At 43.4% G+C, this 23,067-nt stretch overlaps 1 protein-coding gene across 3 annotated transcripts in view; it reads right to left on the bottom strand.

Annotated features, from left to right (window-relative positions):
* The window catches only part of LOC148011397 (uncharacterized), a 138,947-nt gene that overhangs the window by 57,487 nt on the left and 58,393 nt on the right, over nucleotides 1-23,067 (bottom strand). For all 3 annotated transcript variants that reach the window (XM_087670527.1, XM_087670529.1, XM_087670528.1), the window contains exons 7-8: nucleotides 9,680-9,747; nucleotides 9-321 (exon numbers count right to left, since the gene is read on the bottom strand). In XM_087670527.1, the coding sequence (XP_087526653.1) occupies nucleotides 9-321; nucleotides 9,680-9,747 (381 nt within the window). The remainder of the gene's footprint in view (nucleotides 1-8; nucleotides 322-9,679; nucleotides 9,748-23,067) is intronic.

Raw genomic sequence — 23,067 nt, 5'->3', positions numbered from 1 at the left:
CAACTTACCTGATGACACTTCAGTCTCGTTATCAGTATCATCCCCTGACAATTCTTCATCCACATCACTGAAAAGATTCTCTAAAACAGGATCCGCTATATGAGAAGTAGAGGTTTTTGATATTTTTTTCGAATTTGTCAGTGATCCCAAACTTGAACTTGTGGTCTCCTGTGTTTCAGGAAACCAGCTTACATAACTATTTGCTTCCCGTTCATCAGCCAAAACCGAATCTCGAAAACTTTTGACCCGCTCAACAAGTGGAGGAAAGGCCAGAGGTATAGATATAAAATGGGAATACTGCAAGTTGGGATGCTTTTCTGCCTGCACAAAACATGAATAACTATATAAAACATATGTTAAAAATTAAATACATTCCAACATGGAGGAAATCAGCACACGTGATATAATGACAGCGAGTAGCTAGAGACTGCTTCCATGATGAACTCCAGCTTAGACACAACTTTCAAAACCTGGAACTTCAACCAGCTTTGGACAACTGGTATTCTGGACTTGGGGATAAGGATGCAACTATCATAAACTTTATGGTTATCGCAGGAAAAGGTTAAACTGCTATTTCTGAGACGAAGTAAGTGTACACAGCTTAAATAAATCGACCAAAAGTGTTTCAAACAAACTCAATATCCTTAGACCTTCAGCTCTTACAAGAATGAATCAAAAATATTTGAAATAGCTATTCACATTCTTCTGTTTTACCCCAACAAACGAAAATTCTATGAAAAAACACCTCAGTGACAAAAATCACCGAGATAAGATGTGATACAACACTTCAAATAAAGAAATTAAATAGAAACACGGATACAATATAACACCTCAAATAAAGAAATCAAGTACAAATATGGATAGATATCTGTCAAGCTGGCCACTCTGTAGGGAGAATGGCTAATACAAGGACTGTAAGAGCCAATCAGCATGAGTATGATGCCAATCAATATAGGAAGTCCCGGTAAAAGGTGCCTGTCCAACATAGTAAGGAAGGCAATTTCTGCCATCTGCCTCTAGCACTCTGGATAATTTTTGTCAAAATATGAGTGAGTCTCTTAGAAGTTGAGATATGGTCTACACCATGGCCTCACTGCATCTTGCTGCCAAGGTATACGCGGAAATGGTGCTAGAATCAAGCTCTCATCTGTCACAGTCTTGCAACCCACTCTGTTTGACAGAATTCTGTAGAGTGGATAATGTTAGTAGCAAGCATTTCTAGGGCGTCTCCACCTATGAATCATTTCATCAATGCTGATGATATCAAAAGAGATGTCATTCAAGAACCAAAACCCATGGTAGTCATTAACTGTGCAAGAAAGAACTAACTAGCATGATTAAAAGCCTCCCCTCCCCCCCCCCCCTCTCAATGCCTGAGAAGGTCAAGTCAGAAATCAATGAGATGAAGACCCAAATGACAAAGGAGATCAACACATGGGCAGTGGTCATGAAACAGGCACAAGCTGACACAGCGGAACACTCCAAATGGATCGAAGTAGCAAAAAAGACCCCCACGAAGAAGGAGGAGTTCATCAATGCAGCCATCGAGGAAGAGAAGAGGAAAATCAGAGCCCTCCGTGTCAGAGTGGTCGGGTGGAAAGAGGGAAACAGCCCTATGGAGGATGCCAAAGGCATTTGTGAGAAAATGGGGGTGGACCCCTCCCTCGTGGAAAAGGCATGGAGGGTAGACAAGGGGGATGGCCCCTCATCCTGAAATTTAATGACTTAAGAGTCACAAAGTGCCTTCCTCTCCAAAAGAACAACCCTCAAAGGACAGAAAATATATATCGAAGACGACCTCACCCCAGCCCAAGTGGCCCACAGACGGGAATGTATGCCACAGATAATGGAGGCACGCAAAGTAGGCAAATGGGCAGTCTATAGGGACAGGCGCATCATCATCATGGAGAAGTGCCAATGATGGGGCGCGGCCTATGAGACACAATCGAGAGTTGCGGTGTGGAATTGTAATGGAGCCATGAGAATAGATGTTGGGCTCTTCCGGGAAACCTTCATAGGTAGGGACATAGTCATGTATACAAAGACACACCAGAGTCCGGGCACACACCTACCAACAGTGAGAGGCTACAAATGGGAGTCAGCGTGCCGCCCTCGGGCCAGATCCCGAGGGGGGACCAAAGGGTCGGGGGGAGTGGCAGTACTCTATAGGGAGGAGCTACAGCATATCGTACAAGTCATGAAGAGAGATGATGAAGCCCGTTTCATGTGGATCAGGATACATACAAACCGCCCACGGGATATATATATGTCGCAGTATGCTACTTCGCCCCAGCAAATTCCCCATATGCGACACCGGGAGGGCTGTCCCCATACCTACCCCTATATGAGGATATCATGCACTACTTGAGCATAGGAGACGTCCTACTGACGGGGGACTTCAACGCCTGCACAGCACAGAGCCAAGTCCCCTTCTTTGAGAGCGAAGACCACATGTACTGAGAGTTGGCACCAGAGGAGTTGGGGATCAGCCAGGACATCATAGGACACAGCTGAGTGCACAAAGTATGGAGACTATTTACTAGCACTAGGAGGGACACACGGACTAGCCATCCTTAACGGCCTGGCCAAATGGCCAAGGTCTGACGCACTCACATGCTTTTTACATAAGCATGCATCAAGAGGCTCGAGAGGAGGCAGCACAATGGACTACCTGTTAGGGCCGCCCACCCTGATCCCGAACATACAGGCCTTCAGCATCTCACCATGCCCACTGGCAGTAGCCGCAGACCATGCATACCTCCAATTTAGCATCACATGTAATCACGAGGGGACCCCCCCAGTGAGCAGCCCTCAAAGATTCCCAAGATACCACTTCACCAGGACGACGGCAAGTGCCTACTCAGATCATCTGTGCTGGAGCCTGCAGGAGATGGACCCACACATGCCCTTGGAGGAGTTCACGACACAACTGGCGAGGATCCTTCACACATTAACTGCCACGTACTTCCCCCACACACGGCCCCACTCCACCCCTCCTAGCAAGAATGCCCCGTGGAATAGTTGGTATGACGAGGAATGCAAGGAAACCCACCTTCGCCTCTAACAAGGAGAAGCTGAAGGGACATACACACACTGCCAAGCTCGCACAATCTTCCGCCGCCTAGTGCGAAGGAAGAAGCGGGTATACCTATCCAGGCTAGAGCACGAGTTGTATCAACTATTCCTAGGGCAGGACAACAAGCAGGCGTGGAAGGCGTTCCAAGCACCCCGAGTAGAGACACCCATTACCTCGCCACAGATGTGGCATAGCTACGCCACCTCACTGTACCACGTGCCAAGACAGCCCCCCCTACCTCGGCCGCCAAGCCAACTGCCTCCACCTTCTTCAGGACCGAAACGGTCCGTAATGCCATTGACAAACTCTAGAATGGTCGGCCCAAGACCACACAGGACTAGTAGCAGAACACCTCTCATTCGCTAGAGATACAATCGCCCCCCTCTTAGCCCACCTATTCAACAGGGCACTACGTGAAGGCTTCCTAGCCAGTTGGTCAGCTAATACAATAGTGCCAATCCTAAAGGCCCAAGACCCCATGGTCCCCACAAACTATTGGACGGTCATGGTAGGCCATATGCTGGCTAAGCTCTACGCATCCATCCTAGAGCATGCGCTAAGCAAATGGGCAGAGACACACCAACATCGGGCACAGGGGCAAGCCAGCTTTAGGAGAGGCTACTCTACACTTGACCACATCGTCACACTCCGAGCCATCATTGAAGAGAACACGGCACAGGGAAAGCGGGTGTACTGCTGCTTTGTGGACTTCCGCAAGGCCTTTCATGCAGTTCCTCGAGCCAGACTCATGCGAAGACTACAGGCGCTCGAAGTCCCGGCAGAGATGAGATGGGGAATCCTTGCTCTATACGAGTCTGGACGGGTCCGAGCACTAGAAGGGCTATCAGAGGAGATTATTAGCACTATTGGGGTAAAGCAAGGATGCCCCCTCTCCCCACCCTGTTTAGGCTCTACATTGACGAGATATCAGATTATGTGGACAGACTTGGAGGGGAGGGGTCCTACCTTGGGGGGGCACTAATACCCATGCTACTATATGCAGATGATATAGTTCTCCTCTCTAGCACGCCGAAGGGATTGCAACGCCACCTAAACGCATTACAAACCTTCTGCCAGTATAGGGACCTCACAGTGAACCTAGGGAAAACCAAGATCATGGTATTCAACACATCCACCCAATGGATCCGCTGGTCAGTGCCCCACTTCAAATACGGAGAGGATGTAGTCGAGGTGGTCCAAAAATATGTTTACCTAGGGATCACATTCTCAAGGCTGAGATTCACCTTGAGGAAGGCCACGGCGAACTGACTGACACACGGCTACGCTACCCTGGGATCCATGCAAGGCCACGGTGGACTGACTGACACGCGGCTATGCTGCCCTAGGATCCATGGAAAGCCAATGTGCACATCTACAATTTCACAAACCTCGGACGAAGCTATGACTCTTTGATACCTTAGTCACACCAGCACTTTTGTATGGGGTCCCGATATGGGGGTTTAGCCTCTACCATACACGGCAAACCACACAAGATCAGCCATTGCCCGAAGAGATGGAATGCCCCCTAGTGATGATGATCTCCTGGCTAATCAGGAGTAAACCATCAATACCACACGAGATCATGAGGGTAGAATTGGGAGCACCACCTATAGTGGCAAAGGCCCTATCCCAGATGGTGACTTTCCTGTACATGCTTTGGAGCCTACCGCAACACAAATACTCCTGCCTCACACTAGAATCATCCAAACAACTCGCATCGCAAGGGAACACTGAATGTTGGTACGCCTGAACTAAGGTCCGGCTACAGCTGCATGGGCTACACATGGACCACCTCCCACCCCTACAATATAGTCTTGACTACCCCCACCTGAAGATTAGCCGGGAGGAGCAGTACCGCGTCATCAGGGCGGATATTATTCAGCTACACATAGCCAGGACATGAGTGTTACTGGACGAGGATCTAGGGAAGAAGATGGCCTTCTACCAAGAGCACCTCCTATGCCTCACACCTGACAACTTCATTATACACCCGAAATACATGGATGTACACCTATCCCATGGGGTCTGAAGTGCCATCAGGCAACTCCAAACGTCATCACACCAGCAACAGATTGAGACATGCAGATATGGAGCGGACTCTCTCCCCCCAGAGGACAAGATCTGCCAACTCTATCAACTGGAGCCATAGACAAAAGAACATTACATATGTAGATGCCCAGTGAACTATGAGATCAGAGGCCGCTTCCACTGTCTCTTCAAGGAGGAATTCGGGCCACTCTCCCAAACACTAGACTTCCCCAACTAGAAATGCCTCTGGCTCTTCCTCCTGGAGCTATGCCGACATAGAGACCACCTTCTACGGGTCCAAGACCAAACAGCCGGGAACACACAACAACGCACCTTCCAAGAGTTCTACAGACCCTCGGCCACCCTGTCCACAACAAGGACTGCAACCAACCAACCAATGGCCCCACCCCGAGGAGTCACCTTGGATAGAGCTACAGAGAGAGGTAGAGCTCGCCGCCCACACCCAGCACGCCCACGCCCCCACAAGAGACATCACCTACAGATACAGTGGATATTACAGTGCCACCGGGGAGCCATACTCCGCCACTTCAACCTCTCCATGCTAGACAAGCCCATGCGGGACATCTTAAGATGACCATGCTCCATGAACAATTCCACACTGCACTTAAAGTGCATCTAGATTGTATCGAGTCTATATACCATTTTGTACCTACTCACCTAGTTCACCATAACACTAGATAGTAGCTTTACACGGACTTGGAAAACTTCCCAGACATTTTGTATGTAACCTTTTGGTCTCATAGGCCAACTTGGCCTTTTGTAGACGTTAATATAACTTTCTTTCTTTCTCTCTCTCGCCTTATCCAATAGCTACCCTAGCGGTAATCCACTTGTTGTATTAACTTGCTAACCAAGGTTCAAATCTCCCCTTTTAAATTTCTATACTAAATGATTGCGCGGATGTAGGAATTCAACTCAAGACCATCTCTTAGCATGTGTTCGACTTAACCAACCATCTCTTTTTTTTGTAAAAGGTAATTGTATTAATTACAAAAAAATACAAGTACAAGATTGCAAGATTACAAGGTGTAGAATGGCTCTAGTCCATCATGCATAAAAGATACAAAGTCATGGCAAAGGAACAGAGGAGATTGCCGTATGCCAAGGGGCTAAATCATCTCTAACCAAGATATAAGCATGTTGTAGAAGGTCAAGCTACCACTCGAGAAGTCCCTTAAGCTTCACAACATGACGTTGAATGCCCGAGGCAGCATCAAAAATGAACCCATTGCAAGTGATCCAGGAAGTCCAAAATCTGAAGAAGCTAAACAAAAACTTCATATGAGGCTAAGGCTAATCATTGTATTTAGCTTCTCCAAAAACCCAATCGAGTGTCCTTGTGCCCACCACCACAAGCCAAACGTCCAAGAGAAGGGCCCAAATCTTCCTAGCGAAAGGGTAGGAAATGAATCTATGATGGGAAGACTCCATCGCAATGGTAGAAAAGAAGCAATTCCCATTAGATATACCTCTACAGTGAAGGGCCGACACAAGAGGGAGGCCCCCCACCAACATCCTCCAAATGAATACCTTGCATTTCAATGGCATTTATTGATCCATGCCTCCATTATCGTCAATTTCCACCAAGCTTTAAATTTATGCATTCCCCAAATAGAATTGGCTTTGCTGGTGATCCATGTGCAGACTCTAATGATGAGATGATTAAACTAATTAATTGAATAAGACTAAAGGGTCAAACACCTTGCAACATCCCAACCTGCCAAGGGCAATCAAAAATCCTGAATGGTAACCAAGATGTCTCACAATATAGCCGTGTTGTACAATCTTACCCTACCATCCTAAATCTAGCAAATTGGAAATTGTGCAATCAATAAGGGAAGATTTGGTAGCATTGATTTGCAGGCCCAGTGCATTCCAAAACCAACTCCTATACATCCAAGGCTAACCAAAGATTAGAAGCATTAGCTTTTAGAATCATCAAAGTATCATCAGCCAATGCATGGCCAACAAACTGTTGTTGCAAAGATAGAGAAAGACCAGCTAGCCTCCCCATATCCACAAGATACATGTACCACGTGAGATCTTGCAGTCACATAGCACATCCCCAATGGAAAGACCTCCGATGAGCAACCTCCATATAAAAACCTTCCCTTGATAAGGAATTTTAGACCCCCAAAATTGAAGAAATCAGTCCCACCACTTCACTCTGCTATCGAGCACGCCAAACTTTATTGGTTTTCTCAATAACCCATCTCTTATTCTCTTATGGCAGATCTGATTAGCCGACCTTTTCAAAAAATCATCAAGTTTCACAAACATCCAATCCTGCCAAGGAGAAGTAGGCTGAAAAGTAGGCAATGGGTTATATTGCTAAAGTTGCTCCTGCAAGGTCAACCAGATGTGGCTATAACCTCTAGGCAACCAAAAGTACTGTCGCATACAACAGAAGGAATAAACATTGGACCCGCCAAGATTAACAGCATCACTTACCATCTACAACCCCAATCGAGTCATCCAGTTAGATTTATCTCACAGTAAATCTTTATATGGCCAATCAAGCAGCCTTGAAGTGGCCAGCACTTCTTCTTAAAAGGAATTAGCATCCTTTCGGAGATCTAGAGAACGCCAAACTATAAAATGAAGAAGCTCTTGCCAAGAGCCAGTCAAATGAGTAAGGAGAATTGACAATGATGTTTTAAGAGGCCATGTAGAAGTCAGCACATGCCATCAATATGCTTAGATAACCATGTGACCATAGGAGCTACTAGTCTCCTCAATAAAACATTTTGCAAGTTCAGTCCACAGATGACTTGGCTACCATATGAAGATTAACATCCAACAATGTAGCTCCCCCCAACTATTTTGGAGTGGTGACGTGGTACCAAGATACCACACATGACCCAAATGATTGCCTTTCTTTTTCTAGAACATAAAGTGGATGGGTTGTACCAATTCCAAGAGAGACTTCTTGGTCCAAAGAAGCAAGGGTAAAAAATAAGAGACCATACTGATCATGATAGATTGAGCCACGTTGAGCCACACATCAAGAGGCCAGCCTTGAGATTTCCAATACATAAACCTATCATGAACTCAGGACATCCAATCAAGCAATGCTCTAGGAGGCACATCCACCAATCGGATATCTCAAGTGCCGAATAATATCATCTTTAGAAACAATAGCTCCTTGCCAGCCCAAAGCTTGCAAATCAGTCTCCACAAGAAATCAATGTAGATTTTGTCTCCACAAGAAATCAATGTAGATTTTTTAGCACTTATATGAAGGCCTAAGGCTAAACCAAACACACACCAAATAGCCATTACCCAATTTACGTTGGTCTGGTCAACCTTAAGAAACATAAGGAGTCATCTACCAATGATTAACCTTCAAAGTTGAGGACCACTGGGAAGACATAAACCAACAGTCTCTCCATCATCAGCCATCCTATCCAGCAAAGAAAGCCCATGGTGGCCATCAATTGCCTCATGAAAGACCAGCTGACATGATCAGATGCCTTTTCACTATGCAACTGGATCATAACAGCCTGTTGGCCAAAGACCTTGGCATAATCAATCCCCATCTGCACTCACTCTCTCTCTCTCTCTCTCTCTCTCTCTCTCTCTCTCTCTCTACACTTTGCTTTTTTGGTATGATGTATCATGTATCCACTCCCATCTAACTACTCGAAGTGCAAGCACATGTTGCACATGAACATTCGTCTTTTTTAGCTTCATGTTTTCATCTTGTATACTATATTTTTATTGTACCATATGGTGTCATACATTTTGTACTTGACAACAATGCTCATTTCAAAGAGTGAGTACCTACAAGAGGAGGTGGTCATGTTGTCTTCCTTCCTTGTGATGGCCAAAGAATTCTTTGGACTAAATGTTATTTCACTACACACAAATTCAATCTCAAAAAGTCTAGCCGATTCACAATGCTCCCATGACAAATGATGACGTCCAAATACTTGTCTTTGTTCAGATTCATGTGACTAGAAGGGTGATGTGGAATTCAGCTTCTTCAATGGTTTTTACAAGTTGCTATATAGAGGTCTAAATTGTCATGTACATATTGGCAGTTGACATCTCTTCTTATTCCAAGCATCATGAAAATCAAAGGGCAATCATTGTTTGTTTATGCAGCACATGTATATGAATGTATACAAACATGTAAACTGGCCTAAAGATGACAGCATGAAAAGACTAGATGAAGGAACTAAGCCTTCAAAAATATTTTTAATGAGTAAACAAACTGGCAAAACTTATCCTTTAATTATGTTTGCAGACGCTCATGAGATATATCATAAGTCACTCGATTTCCTTGGAAATCAGAACACGACCAAGACAAACAGATCAGTGCAACACCATTTGAACTTTAAGAATCTCTATGGAAACTAAAAAGCTGCACCCCTCCCATCCCCAAATATAAAGCTACAATGTACATTGACAAGTTTTAGCTGTGGAGTCTGTCCCAGCTAAAAGTGTACTCTAGCTTGAATTCTAGTATAAGCATATGTAGCAGTACTTGCTTGCAGCCACTTCTCCATCTTAAGCAGAGATGCATAAACATATTTGAAATTGCAAGATTACCTTTGCAAGCAGCCCACGAATTTGAGATTCAGCTGCATCCACTGCATTTTGAGAGGGCCCATTGATAACTGGTTGCAAAAGTCAAACAGTTTAAAGACATATCTAAGTGTATTTCCAATCAGGTCTACAAAACCTGTGAGTAGATTTTGATCAGTAATGAATTAGTTAATCACAAATCTTCTTTTGAGAAAAATTTATTGCAAGTGTTATACATACTTTGCACTATTTTCGAAAAAATGTATGGTGCTATAAATTTGAATAGGTAGAAGACAAATAAGACCTTCAGATAGAACAGCTTAAACATGTTGTATTAAGAAAGGGGTCCTAAGAGCAACTTTTATCTTTCTATTGATCTGTCACATCCTTGAGACTATTTGCAAGCCTAATTAAAATTAAATATAGGAACATAAGAAAAATTTTCCTCTGAATGGTCAGTGCTTCCCTATTCTATGAAACATAAGCCGTTGGAACAGTTATCGTGAGCTTCCAGATAAGTCCTTGTCAATTCATGTGGTTTGGACTCATACCAAGTATTAAAATGTATTTTAGTCACAGGTTGAGTGATTTTTCCTCATCCATCTTTAGGTGAATGTCATAACATTACTTTTCTAGGTATGGAATTTTTAAGACTCAGAAATGGCTTATTGTATCCCTGTCTCAGTCAAAAGACACAGAAGTAAAAATACAATACAAGCCATGAATAGGATAACCGCTATACATCATACATTGACACAATAGTGTCTATTAGAAGCACTATGTCAAAAAACCAATCAGGAGGTCTACAATGCAGTTGGCTCTGAATCTATGAGAGAAAGAAAGAAAGAAAGAGAGATATATTAACGTCTACATAAGCCGAATATGGCCTACAGGACAAATCCAGAGTACATCCATGTCTAATGTCATCTCATCAGTAAGGTAAAGATAACATTACAAATAAGTGGGTGGCCTATGAAACAATACTGAAAATAACTATACGATGAGACTATACTAGGGTTGAACCATGTGTAGTATCGATAGAAAAGAAAAGGAAAGGAAAGGAGAACTTGATCTAATAGAACCGTGTACAAAAGTGCGGTGGAGACTATGGGCTGTAGCTGATCTCAAGATCTACACATGATCTCAGCTATGGTGCAGTCCCTAGCTGGTTCATTGATATGCCTGGTGGTGAGTCTTTGGTGTCTTGTGATAATGACTCTAATCCGGCTATGGTGTGGCCTCCTCGGACGTGGTCTTGGTAGATAGGGTCGTCGTGCTCGACGAAGGGAAACGGCTCTAGGGATGGAGTGCTTACTCCTAATCATGCGCTATCATCATGATCAATGGCCTTTCCATGCTATCCCAACCATCATAATAATCCCTCTCTACTCCAATCTGATCAATGAGTGGGCTAAGACACCTAAGGTAAAAGCTGCAAATGCTAAGACCCTTCGTGAGAAGGTCTGCAGGATTATCATATCTATGCACTTTGACAAGCTCAATGCTCTTGTTGTCAAGTACATCTCTAATGAAGTGGTACTTCACCTGTATATGCTTTGTCTTTGCATGAAAGACAGGATTCCGTGCTAGCATGATAGCACTCTATCTATCACAATGGAGAACAGGTAACTCTGTGATGCCAAGCTCTCCTCCCAGATGTGAAAGCCATAGAGCCTCCTTGTATGCCTCAATGGCAGCCACATACTTTGCCTCTGTAGTAGACAATGCAACACACTTTTCTAGCCTAGAGATCCAAGAGATTGCTCCTCCTGTGAAAGTAAACACATACCCAGAAGTGGACTTTCTGCAATCCGCATGACCGGCATAGTCTGCATCCATAAAGCCAACAACATGTGCCTTCTGCTTTCCAAAGCAGATGCACGACTCCTTTGTGCCTTTGAGGCATCTCATAATACCTTTCACTGCATCCCAATGCTTCTTGCTAGGGGTTGCCATGTATCTGCTAACCACTCCCACTGCAAAGGCAATGTCAGAATGTGTAGCAACCATAGCATACATTAAACTACCAACAACTGAAGCATATGGTATCTTGGCCATTTCAGCCTTCTCATCATCAGATGTAGGGCTGTCCTCTGCACTAAGTTTCACATATGGAGGCAATGGAATCCCAATTGTTTTCCTCCCCTCCATATTGAAACGTTGCAAAACCTTAGAGATACACTCCTGCTGAGATAAATAGAGTAATCCTATCGACCTATCTCTGAGTATTCGCATACCAAGAATGTGATTTCAGCCTGCAAATCAGCATTAACAGCTTGTTGTCCTGGCTGTTCCTGCACATGTAGTGCCTCATTTTCATGCGCAATAGCTGGCTGATCATTTCCAGCATCATTTCCTGCGTTTACAGGTTCATTTACAGCAGGTATTTGCTGTTGTACAGCGGGCACATTTTGCTGTCCAAAAGGTATTTCTTCCCGGAATACAACCCTACGGACATCCTCAAGTCTTTTCGGGCTGTTTGTGCATGCGATCTTCTCGGAAGATAACGTCATTGGTGCGTACTACTTTCCTTTTCTCGGGATCCCACAGTTTATACCCCATTTCACCCTTGTCACCATATCCTAGGAAAATGCATTTACAAGACTTTGACTCAAGTTTGCTGTGTTTATCTTTACAAATGTGCACAAAAGCCTCGCAGCCAAACACTTTCAGATGAGCATATAAAGGTGGCTTGCCCGACCACGCTTCTTGGGGAACTCCACCTCCCAAAGACATGTTTGGTGACCGATTAATTAAGTGAACTGCTGTCATAACAGCCTCTACCCAAAAACCATGGGGTAATGCAACATGAGACAGCATCGTACGGACCTTATCCTATATGGTCCATTTCATACACTCTGCAACTCCATTTTGGGGCCGATTATGAGAGGCAATGAGCTCCCTCTTTATCCATTTGCTGTCACAAAATGCCTAAAAGGCCTTGCACACATATTCCCCACCATTATCAGAGCGAAGACACTTAAGTCTTATCTATCTGATTTTCAGCCAATGGCAAGAATTTTTTAAACTTGTCAAGCACTTCATCCTTGCTATGAATAGGATAAACCCATACCTTCCTTGTAGCATCATCAACAAAGGTGACAAAATATTTCTTTCCCCCTAAAGATAATCCTGGCATTTGACATACATCGGAATGTACTAACTCTAGAGGAGAAGATTTCAAAGAAAGAGACTTTTTATGAGACATCTGTGCATGTTTGCCATAAATACAATGATCACAGTGCTCAAAATCAGAATAACGAAGACAAGGCAAGTAACCCAAATGAGAAAGCACTTTCATTGATGTTTGACTCATGTGTCCCAACCAGCCATGCCACAAAGAAACACTTGGCTGCTCGATCACGGCAACAACATGGTCACGCACACTAGATACATGAAGTGGATACAAAGTATCACTCTTGCAACCTCTGGCAATCACTCTTGATCCCTTACAGATCTTCCATTTTCCATCACCAAAGGTGATATGAAAACCATCATCACCTAGCTGCCCTATGCTAATCAAGCTCTTCTCTAGCTGAGGTACATGTCGTACATCCTAGAGTGTAAAGACAAAGCCATGCTGAAACTGTAACTGCACACTGTCCATACTTGCAATCTCACATGCATAGTTGTCCCCAAGATGGACAACACGATGTCGACCCCCTATATAGGTAGAGAACCACTCACGATAAGGGTGACATGAAAGGAAGCACCTGAATCGAGAATCCAGGTATGCATGTCATCATATGTATCTACAAGTAAAGCATGTGCACCAAAGTGTGAAGAGACAAAGAGTACGTCACTCCCACTATCACTGTCATGAGTGACTACATTCACCTCTTCAATTTTTACACTGCTCTTCTTAGGATGACTGTCCTTCTCTTCCTTGCTATCACCTATCTTCTTGCCTTTTCCTTTCTCTTTCTTCCATTTGTAGCAATCACATTTAAAGTGACCCTTCTTGCCACAATGATGACATTCTACATCTTTGCCACGTGATTTACTGTGTCCCTTGCTATCATATTTGCCCTTTTGCTGTGATCTGCCCCTAGTATGCAAAGCACTGGAAGACTTACTGGATGCATTGTTCTACCGATTCATCTCTTCCATAAGTAGAGTACTCTCTACATCAGCATACAAAAGGATCACATTAGAATTGCTCATAGCAGTCCTCAATGTATCCCAATTCTCTAGTAGAGTGCAAAGCAAGAAAGTAGCCTTAAATTTCTCATCAATCATGAACTTCAAGGCAACCAGCTTGCTGAAAATGAAGTTAAACTCACTCAAGTGAGTAGACATTGTTGTACCCTCTTTCATACACAAATCCATAAGCTTTTTCAGCCAATAGACTTTGCTTGCAACACTCTTCTGCGAATACAGTTCTTCTAGTCTAGTCCATATAGCATATGCAGAATACAAACCTTCAATGTTGAACAACAAGGCATCAAAAATCGATAGCTCTATGGTTGAGCGTGCAAGCTCATTTAACTCATCCCAATCGTCATATTCCACGTCCGCGGGCTTTGCCCCTTTGGTTTTGATCGGCTTTGCCTGCTTCTTTTGCAACAGGATATTGTAGCACTGCTTTTGCCAAACTGCAAAGTTATGTGTGCCTTCAAGCTTCTTTATGTGCATCAAATTACTGCTATCATTGCTGCCAGCCATGATTTTCAGCCCAAATATGACCAAAAAACAGCAAATGAAAGCCCAAAACTGTCACCCAAGTGACCAAGGTACATATCAGTGCCTTGTTTGTTGCAACGCCACGCTGCCATACCTGCTCCCAGCTCGACTACTGCCCTGTTACGTGCTAGACTTGCGTGGATTGGTCACCGACTGCTGCCCCGACGTTGCCTAGTCAGCTGCCCTGTCGCCTAGTCTCCAGCATCCACAACCACCTTTTGCAGCTCACGACTTGTCGTTTGTCTTTAGAGATGACGTTTTTTGTCCTACGCCTGCACCCTAAAACTATCGCCTAACAGAGACATGACCTGTTGACCTGCACGAGCTCGGAGTGTGAACGCCTTAACCGCAGCTCTGATACCAGTTTGTAGTGACGGGTCCGGCGCGGAGATCGAGACAATCAGTCGTAACGCACAGTGAGAGACAAAGAGAGTAGAGAGTAAGCACATTTGTAGGTACAATGACGAGTGTGTACCTTTAGGTTTTTAGATAGATATATATGTGTAAGTACAAGTGCTAAGGGTGTGTTCACACCCGAGTACATTTAAAGTCACGAGGCCTTTATTCCCAATAGTATATCCTTATCTGAAACATGCCTGTCCTTGTGCTCTCTTGCCTTGCATTTCAGCCCACTCACTGAGTTCATGCTCCAATATAGATCCATATATCTTGGCCAAAGTATAACCGATCATGATAGCCTTGTAGTTGTTAGGAATCAGGGGATCACCACTTTTAAATAGTGGAATTATAGTATTGTCTGACCAACTCATAGGGAAACCTTCACATGCTGCTCTATTGAACATATGTACTAATATGGGTGCTAATATGTCACGAGCATGTGAGAAATGTTCTGCTACTAGTCCATCCTCATCCTGTGCCCTCCCATTTTGTAATCTATAAATTGCATCCCTAACCATTTTCCATGTGAAGAAAGACCACTGTGTTGACCTACAAGCTTGTGGGGGCTGCATAGGTGGTTATACTGGCAAGTCATACAACTGTCTCCCATAGTCAAGCCAAGCATCTGGTGATGTAATCTGTATGGGGGGCTGTCTTTCATGAAACATCTTCCATGTGCTCTTGCTATCCCACCCCAAAAACAGCTGATATATCTTTGCTTCTGCTTTCACTAAGTAGTCTTGTTTCTTCTTCCACACAAGGCATTGAAAGAACACCTTTGCTTAGCGATGTGTCTAAGTGCCTAGCTCCACTTCTCTCTGTAAGCGAGCTCAGGTGACTATACACTCATCATCATACCAGCTATTTTGAGGAGCAGTAGATCATGTGGGTCTACATCGGTTCAAGGTGCGTGGGAATGCATACATGGCTGATCCATGTATGGCCTCTCCTAAATCCCTTATACGTTCTTCCAACGATCTACTCAAGTCCAATGTATGTAAACCGGTCTGCAAAGAACCACTGTGGATGTGTGAGGTGCCTTTTGTAAAGCAGTATTTGGGATGTTTAGGGAGGCATGGTGTGCATGAATGTCAAAATAGCATGATCTGCTACTATGCCAATTGGTCTCTTAGATATCTTAAAGTTTTGGATGTCTGGTATCAATGCTGGTGAGTCTATCAAGTAGTCTACAGTACTTGCCCTTCCTTTATGATTCCAACATGTCAAATTGTCAAATCTTGGCCATTGTGGTAGACCATTAAAGATGGCTAGTCTATGTGCACTTCCCAAAGTCAACAGGTGTGTCCCATAGATACTCACTTCTTTATCCTGAGCTCTCCTGCGTAGGCCTATTTCATCTATGTCAATCTCTTTGAACATGGCATTATCATGCATATAAAAGTCACTCTGTCTATCTCCGGTGCATGCATTGAAATCTCCTACTAATAATATGTCTCCAATGCTAGCATATCTCATGATATCCTCATAAAGTACATCAAAGGAAGATCCATCTCATTTGGCATAGATAGAATTTGCAAGAGGAAAGTAGCATATTGCGATGAATATATCCCATGGTCTTCCTGCATGTATCCTAATCCATAAATATCGTGCATCATCATCTCTTTTCATTACTTGCACTATCCCTTTGAGGTCTTCCCGGTATAGTATGGCCACACCTCTAGAACCCCTAGTGCTTCCTGGTTTTCTAGCTACTGGACGAAATGCACTTTCCCACCTGTATCCCCGCATGTTTGGTATTCGGCTACCTTTGCATTGGTGTGTTTCTATGTACATTGCTATATCTATGTTTCGGAAGCTATCTTCAAAGTAACCAACATCCAAGCGTAGGACACTCCATTACAATTCCATATTGACATCCGAAGTGTCTCATAGGCCTCGTACCGTCATTAAGTCCTTTTGGCTATACACTAGACTTACCATCTAAACTCACATGAGGACAAATATCCTCTCATTAAAAAAATTGGTGGGAGTGATGATGACTCATCCATCCCTATAAACAGCCCATTTTTCCTCTTTGCGAACCTCCAATACCTTGGGCATGTGTTCTCTGCCATGTGCTATTTGTGCTCGAGTAAGGTCCTCATCCAAATAAATCTTCTCACCCTTGAGGGCTCTCCTCTTGGAGAAGGTGGCCTTTTTTTTCTCTCTGTCCCCAAATCGAAGAATTAAAGCCTTGGACGAGTCCTCTTTACCCACTCTCCAAGCACTGACGATAGGTACATCTAAAGCCCCAATTTTGTCAACAAGTGTCTTATCATCTTCCTCTAGGCTACTCTTCTCCTCCCATCCTACTACTCGTACATGTAAAACCCTAGCCCGTCTCCTAGCCTCTTCTTCCAATCCAAGGTAGCATTCAATACTACAGTCTCCTAGACTCTGAAGCTCCAAGAGGAAGAAACCCTAGCATCTCTGATCCTCAAACTGCATGACTTGTCTCAAGGGTCCAAAACCCTCTCAATATAGACAATGGTATCTGCCTTGTATATCATAATATATCGTGCATCGACAAGTGTAGTGTTTCTCTCTCTTTGGCTCTTTGTTGCATAGCGGGCATATGCGTTCCTCTGTCTATATGCCCTCCCATCTGCCTGTCTTAATCCTCAGGTGGTGGAATGGGATGTAGATCTAACCAATAATTGAGTGCAATCCATGAGACAGTTGTGTATCCATGTAACTGGATGGGGTGACGAAACCATCCTTAGATACCTAAAGGAAGTGGGTCTGGTAATGTGCCATCCTCGTGCCATGGAGGGAGGGCGGTCAAATCCAAGTCTTCTCAGTATCTAATTTGAGCATGTCTTCTCTAATCACATGGTTCAGCTCTAATCGGCTTAGGTCAAGCGTTGGGCAATTTATGCTATAATCAAAGGGGAGTAGTCTATCGATCTGCAACCCATGTAAACTCATCCATGTACTTATCTAAGCATATCAACAATGTCTATCACCAGCTACTAGTTGTCTCAGGGCTAGCCATGGGTATCTATCTTGGGGGAGTTTCCATAGTCTATGTATGAAAGTCACTGCCTGGACCAAGTCCTCAACCACCATGGGTGATGCTCCCAACTCAACTTTGATAATCTCATGTGGGGTCGACCTCTTCGCTCATATCATGCATGAGATCATCATGACGGGTGGTCTTTTCATATAACCCAACCATCATAGTATTCCTTCTCTGGTCCATTCTAGTCTCTCGAAGGCACTTGAGGCTGTCAAGAACAAGGGAAATGGGTGAAGAAGGATGGTGGTGTGGTGGTAAAGAACCGCCAATCGAGACAACTCAAGATCCACCCAAGTGTTCTATGCACAATGAGAGGCAGCAGTTCCACACTCAAAAGATACAAGTGCTAGAATGATAGAATGAAAGTATAATAGGTCTTAAGTTAGACCTATCCCTAACTCAACTAGAGTTAATTTTACTCTAGAACTAACTCTAGAAGAGGTGACACAACTTCTTAATGTAGTTGTGTTTACACTACAATCCAACTAACTAAAACATTGGGCACTGCCCATAGAATTGGCAAATTCTAACACCCCCCTACAGTGCCAATGTGATAGAAGTACAGGAAGATCAATCACCAAAGGATAGCAAGTTCAAGAACTTTCGAAAAGCCTCAAATTTCTCACAAGGAACTACTTTAGTGAAAATATCTACAACATTTTTCTATGCACGGGCATACATCAAACTAATCTCTCTTGCATAGCATCTCTCTCTAACATAATGGTAATGTACCTCAATGTGTTTCGTGCGAGCATGAAACACAAGATGCCATACCACTGCAATAGCACTCTGGCTGTCAGAAAGAATGGATGTAGGACCCTCCAAAGAAATTTGTAGATCAGCCTACAATCTACATAGCCATATACATTCCACTATTGCAGTGAAGGTTGCCCTGTACTCGGCCTCATAAGATAAGGTAGCCACTATAGACTGTTTCTTACTTAGCCATGAAATGCATGAGTGGCCTAGAAAGAAACAGTGTCCACTAGTAGACTATCTAGTGTCTGCATCACCAGCCAAATTTGAATCACTGTAAGCCTATGGATGCAAGTCTCCCCCCTGGGAAATAATAATACATGTGACTGAGTACCTTGCAAATATTTAAAGATCCACTTAACAACTTGCCAATGTATGGTCCATTGGCTATGCATATAATTGCTCACTTGAGATATTGCATGTTAAATGTCAAGGAGTGTGTTGTAGATGTAAATGAGACAGCCAACAGCTTGGTTGTAAATTATAATATCAGACATCAATTTACCATCATGTTAGACAACGTTAAGCCTAGCTCCATAGGAGTGCACAAAGGTTTGCAATCTTGCATATTAAACTTATGTAACAGCTTATCCACATATTGTGATTGTGACATGATACCTTCAGCTTTAAAATCTGCAATTTTTCCCTTTGTAGGTCCAATAAGCAACATGTCGTCTACATAAAGAATGATAATCGATAAGCCCCCTCCCCCCCCCTTCATTCTTAATGTATGGAGTGAAAGCAATCTGACTATTTTTAAACCCTTTGTTGGCCAAATAAGCAACAATTTTAGAGTACCATGCACGAGGAGCCTGTTTGAGACCATTAAGAGCTTTATGCAACATGCATACCATGTGCTCTTTCCCTTTAACCACAAACCCTGGAGGTTGTGACACACAAACATCCTCATGCAGATCCCCATTCAAGAATGCTATCTTAATGTCCAACTAATGTACTTTCCAGCCATAGCAATCACACATCTCACTATACTCTGATGGGATGTAGGGACAAAAGTTTTCTCATAATCTATGCCCTTCTTCTGTGCATAGCCTTTTGCTACCAACCGTCCTCTGTACCTATCAATAGTGCCATCAGCTTTACATTTGAGTTTGAAGATCCACTTAGTGCCAATGGCCTTCTTGCCAAGTGATAGATCCACAAGATCCCATGTCGAGTTAGTGGCAATGGAGTCTAACTCCTCCTCCATGGCCTGCATCCAATGTACATCTTGCTGAGCTTTGTTTGAGGAAGTAGGCTCATCATCATTCAACTGTGAGCTCATAAACACATGCTCATCACAATCATCTACTTCTATTATATCAGCCAAAAGTGAAACCCCCCCTCCCCCGTCGGCATCATGTGTTGCATGCTGGGCAACCCTTCTAGTGCGTTTAGGTAATGGGGCATCCAGCTTACTCTCCTAGAGAGTTTGTAACAGCCATCTCCGGACTGTTTTTGTTGCATTTACAAGAGCCCTTTCATGCTGAACTGCTACCTCCACTGCATATGGCAAACCCTCATCAATACCCTGCTGTTTGGGAGCATATGGAGCAGTAACAGCTTGCTGTAATAGGTCTGTCCTGCCATTTACAGTAGGCACAAACTCCAAAGAAAGTGATACAATACCTTCAAAAACATCACCAAAATCATGTATGGCTGGCATTTGAAACTGGTCATTAAAAAATGCTGCATTTCCAGCAAATATAACATCGTATTGGCAAACACCTTCTTTGTGCGTGGGTCATACATGCAATGGCCTTTGTTTTCCGAGCTGTAGCCAATAAAAATGCATTTTACAGCCTTATCATCAAGCTTCCCACAAAGCTCTTTTAAAGCATAATTGTAGGCTATGCAACTGAACACCCGAAAATAGTCAACTTTGGGTTTATTGCCATACCAAGCTTCGAATGGTGTGATTGTCTTCAAAGCCTTTGTAGGTACACCATTCAATACATGATTGGCACAATGAAGCCCTTCTAACCAAGATTTATGTGGCGGCCCTTTGCTTTTCAACATACAACGAGTCACTTCCATGAGAGAGTGATTCTTCGTTTCAGCAACTCCATTTTGTTGAGGAGTCATTCTAGCAGTGGCCTGATACGTAATGCCATGATCCAACAAATATGTCTCAAATGCACAAGACGTGTACTGCCCCCCCCCCTCTCTATTCGTGCGAAGTGTTTGTGCTTTTACATCAATTCAGCCTCAAGCTTTGCCAGAAGATGTTTAAAATCCATGAATACATCAAATTTAGCCTTCAGCCCATACGCCCATGTATACCTCGAGTAGTCATTAATAAATGTAACAAAGTAAAGATGACCCCCAAGTGCATGTGTCCTCATGGGACCACAAATATCAGAGTGAATAAGCTGCATTTTTCGGACAGCACGCACCACACCATCCTTTTTGAAGGCAAACACATGCATCTTGTCCAAAATGCATCCTTCGCATACATGAGGAGGTGGAGCCTCCACTGGAGGCAATGCATCTACCATATGACACCTCTGAAGGGTCATCAAACTCCCAAAGCTCGTATATTCATAACAAGCATGCCAAAGCTCTACATTCTACATAGCAAGCATAAGATTAGTGACTGCCAGAGCATCATGAGACTGTCATTCATGAGTGTCTAACAAGAATAAACCCTTGTATAGGGTGCCGGACAGCTTGAGTACATAGTCCATCTCTCTATCTCTAACAATGCATTTGTCATCCTCAAAGATGACCTGAAAGCCATGCTTATTGAAGGCAAAATAGACAACAAGTTCTTTATGATGCCAGGTACAAACTATACACCAAGAAGCATGAAGTCTGAACCATCTACAACAATAATAGTGACTGTCCCAATGCCACAAATATCATAACTGCTGCTGTTCACACATGTGACACATTTCCCAGCAGGGGCTGAATGCAAAGAAGTAAACAAGCCCTTCCTAGAAGTGATGTGCTTTGAAGCGCCACTGTCAAAATACCATGTTTGTTGCATTTCAGCTACATTAAATGCTAAATCGGGCATAGAACAATCGTAGCTGCATGTGAGAAATGCATTATCCTACTCTACCAAGTTGGCTGAAGCATCACCATCTACTGATTCGTTGGCTGATTCCTCTTGGACAGCCAAACCAAAGACTTGCTCTTCTCCTTGGCCAATCTCTTTCTACATTCATCAATATAGTAACCAAGCTTCTTGCACACGACAATTAGAGCAGCTAGTCCATTGCCGCACTAACTTACGCATGATGATGCCTATGATGAGCATGGGTAGTCCGAAACAGATAAAGTTTAAACACTTAACCATTAAATTTAAAATATGTTGTTTTAAACTTTTTAACTTTGAAGTTTATACTTTACAATTTAGACTTTAGCATTTACAATCTTATATGCATTGTGTAAGTAAATGTTGATACATTCAAGTTGACGAGCGACACTCTTCCAAGTATACATTAGGAGGCGGACGAGGAGGAGATGATTTTTGTAGAGCTCTATAGAGAGCTTATAGCAACAGATACTCGTGACACTCGCAGTTAGCGTCCTCGTGGGGGAGGAGTCTGAGTAGGTGGTAATAGGGGCATGGTCATTCGGCACCCTCCAACATCGAGAAGGGATGGTTCGAGTGTCTTGCAAACATATGTAAGGCAGGGCTCTAGTAGCTCACAACCCATGCCTCATAATGACATTTCCCCCTTGCCTACACAGTCGCCACCTAGGGAGCCATCATTTGATGATGATGCTAACCTCATTAGTCAGGATGAATATGAGTGTGTCTCATCATCCGATGCTCAGGAGTCATCTTCAGACTCTCTTGATGAGCACTCAAATGGTTCTGATGATGATGACAATGATGATGATAGTGATGCCTCATTATAGATTTATAGGTCTCTCTCTTTCTTGTATCTATTATCATTGTATCCACATGCATGATGCCACCATGATGCATCATCCATGGACCATCATCCATATATGTACTAGAATATAGTTGTATCGCATGCTTTGCACAGTCCATATGATTGCAATGGCCATGGTCCACCCTCATGTATTCATCTTATTTTGTAATGAAATGGCTATTTCCACTTTAAATATGTATTCTATCATTTAATGATTTATGGTTTTTCAAAACATCATGTTTTTTTTTTCATATTAATATCGTATCATACCTTATAAACTCATAGGTACCATGTAGTACTGTATTTTATCGTACAGTACCGTATCGTACTTGACAACTATGCTCTCAAAAAAGAATACCATAGGCTAGATCTAGAGCAAGGCAATGATCTAGGGATTGAGGAGTATGAACTTAAAGATTTTTCTATTGCTTCTTTGGATGATGTTCGTGTGAATGCACTACGGACACTTCAATGTTAGGGCAACTCAAGGCCCTCCTGTACACATTCATTGTGAGATCACCACTCTTGGACTCTTGGCCCATTGGCCAACGCATACATACACCAAAACAGTGTGCACTCTTGGGATGTGGTCATGGCCTTGAATGCTACTAGCTCCCAGGTTTAGGGGTGAGCCCATTTGTCTCTGCGGAGCTGGGTGAGTCTAATGTCCA

The sequence above is a fragment of the Lygodium microphyllum genome, chromosome 28 (assembly GCF_053477565.2).
Source record: "Lygodium microphyllum isolate KBCC chromosome 28, Lygodium_microphyllum_v1.1.10, whole genome shotgun sequence".
In the NCBI taxonomy this organism is placed as follows: domain Eukaryota; kingdom Viridiplantae; phylum Streptophyta; class Polypodiopsida; order Schizaeales; family Lygodiaceae; genus Lygodium; species Lygodium microphyllum.
Note: the sequence above shows the minus strand (reverse complement) of the source record. Positions and strands in the feature narration are given on the sequence as shown.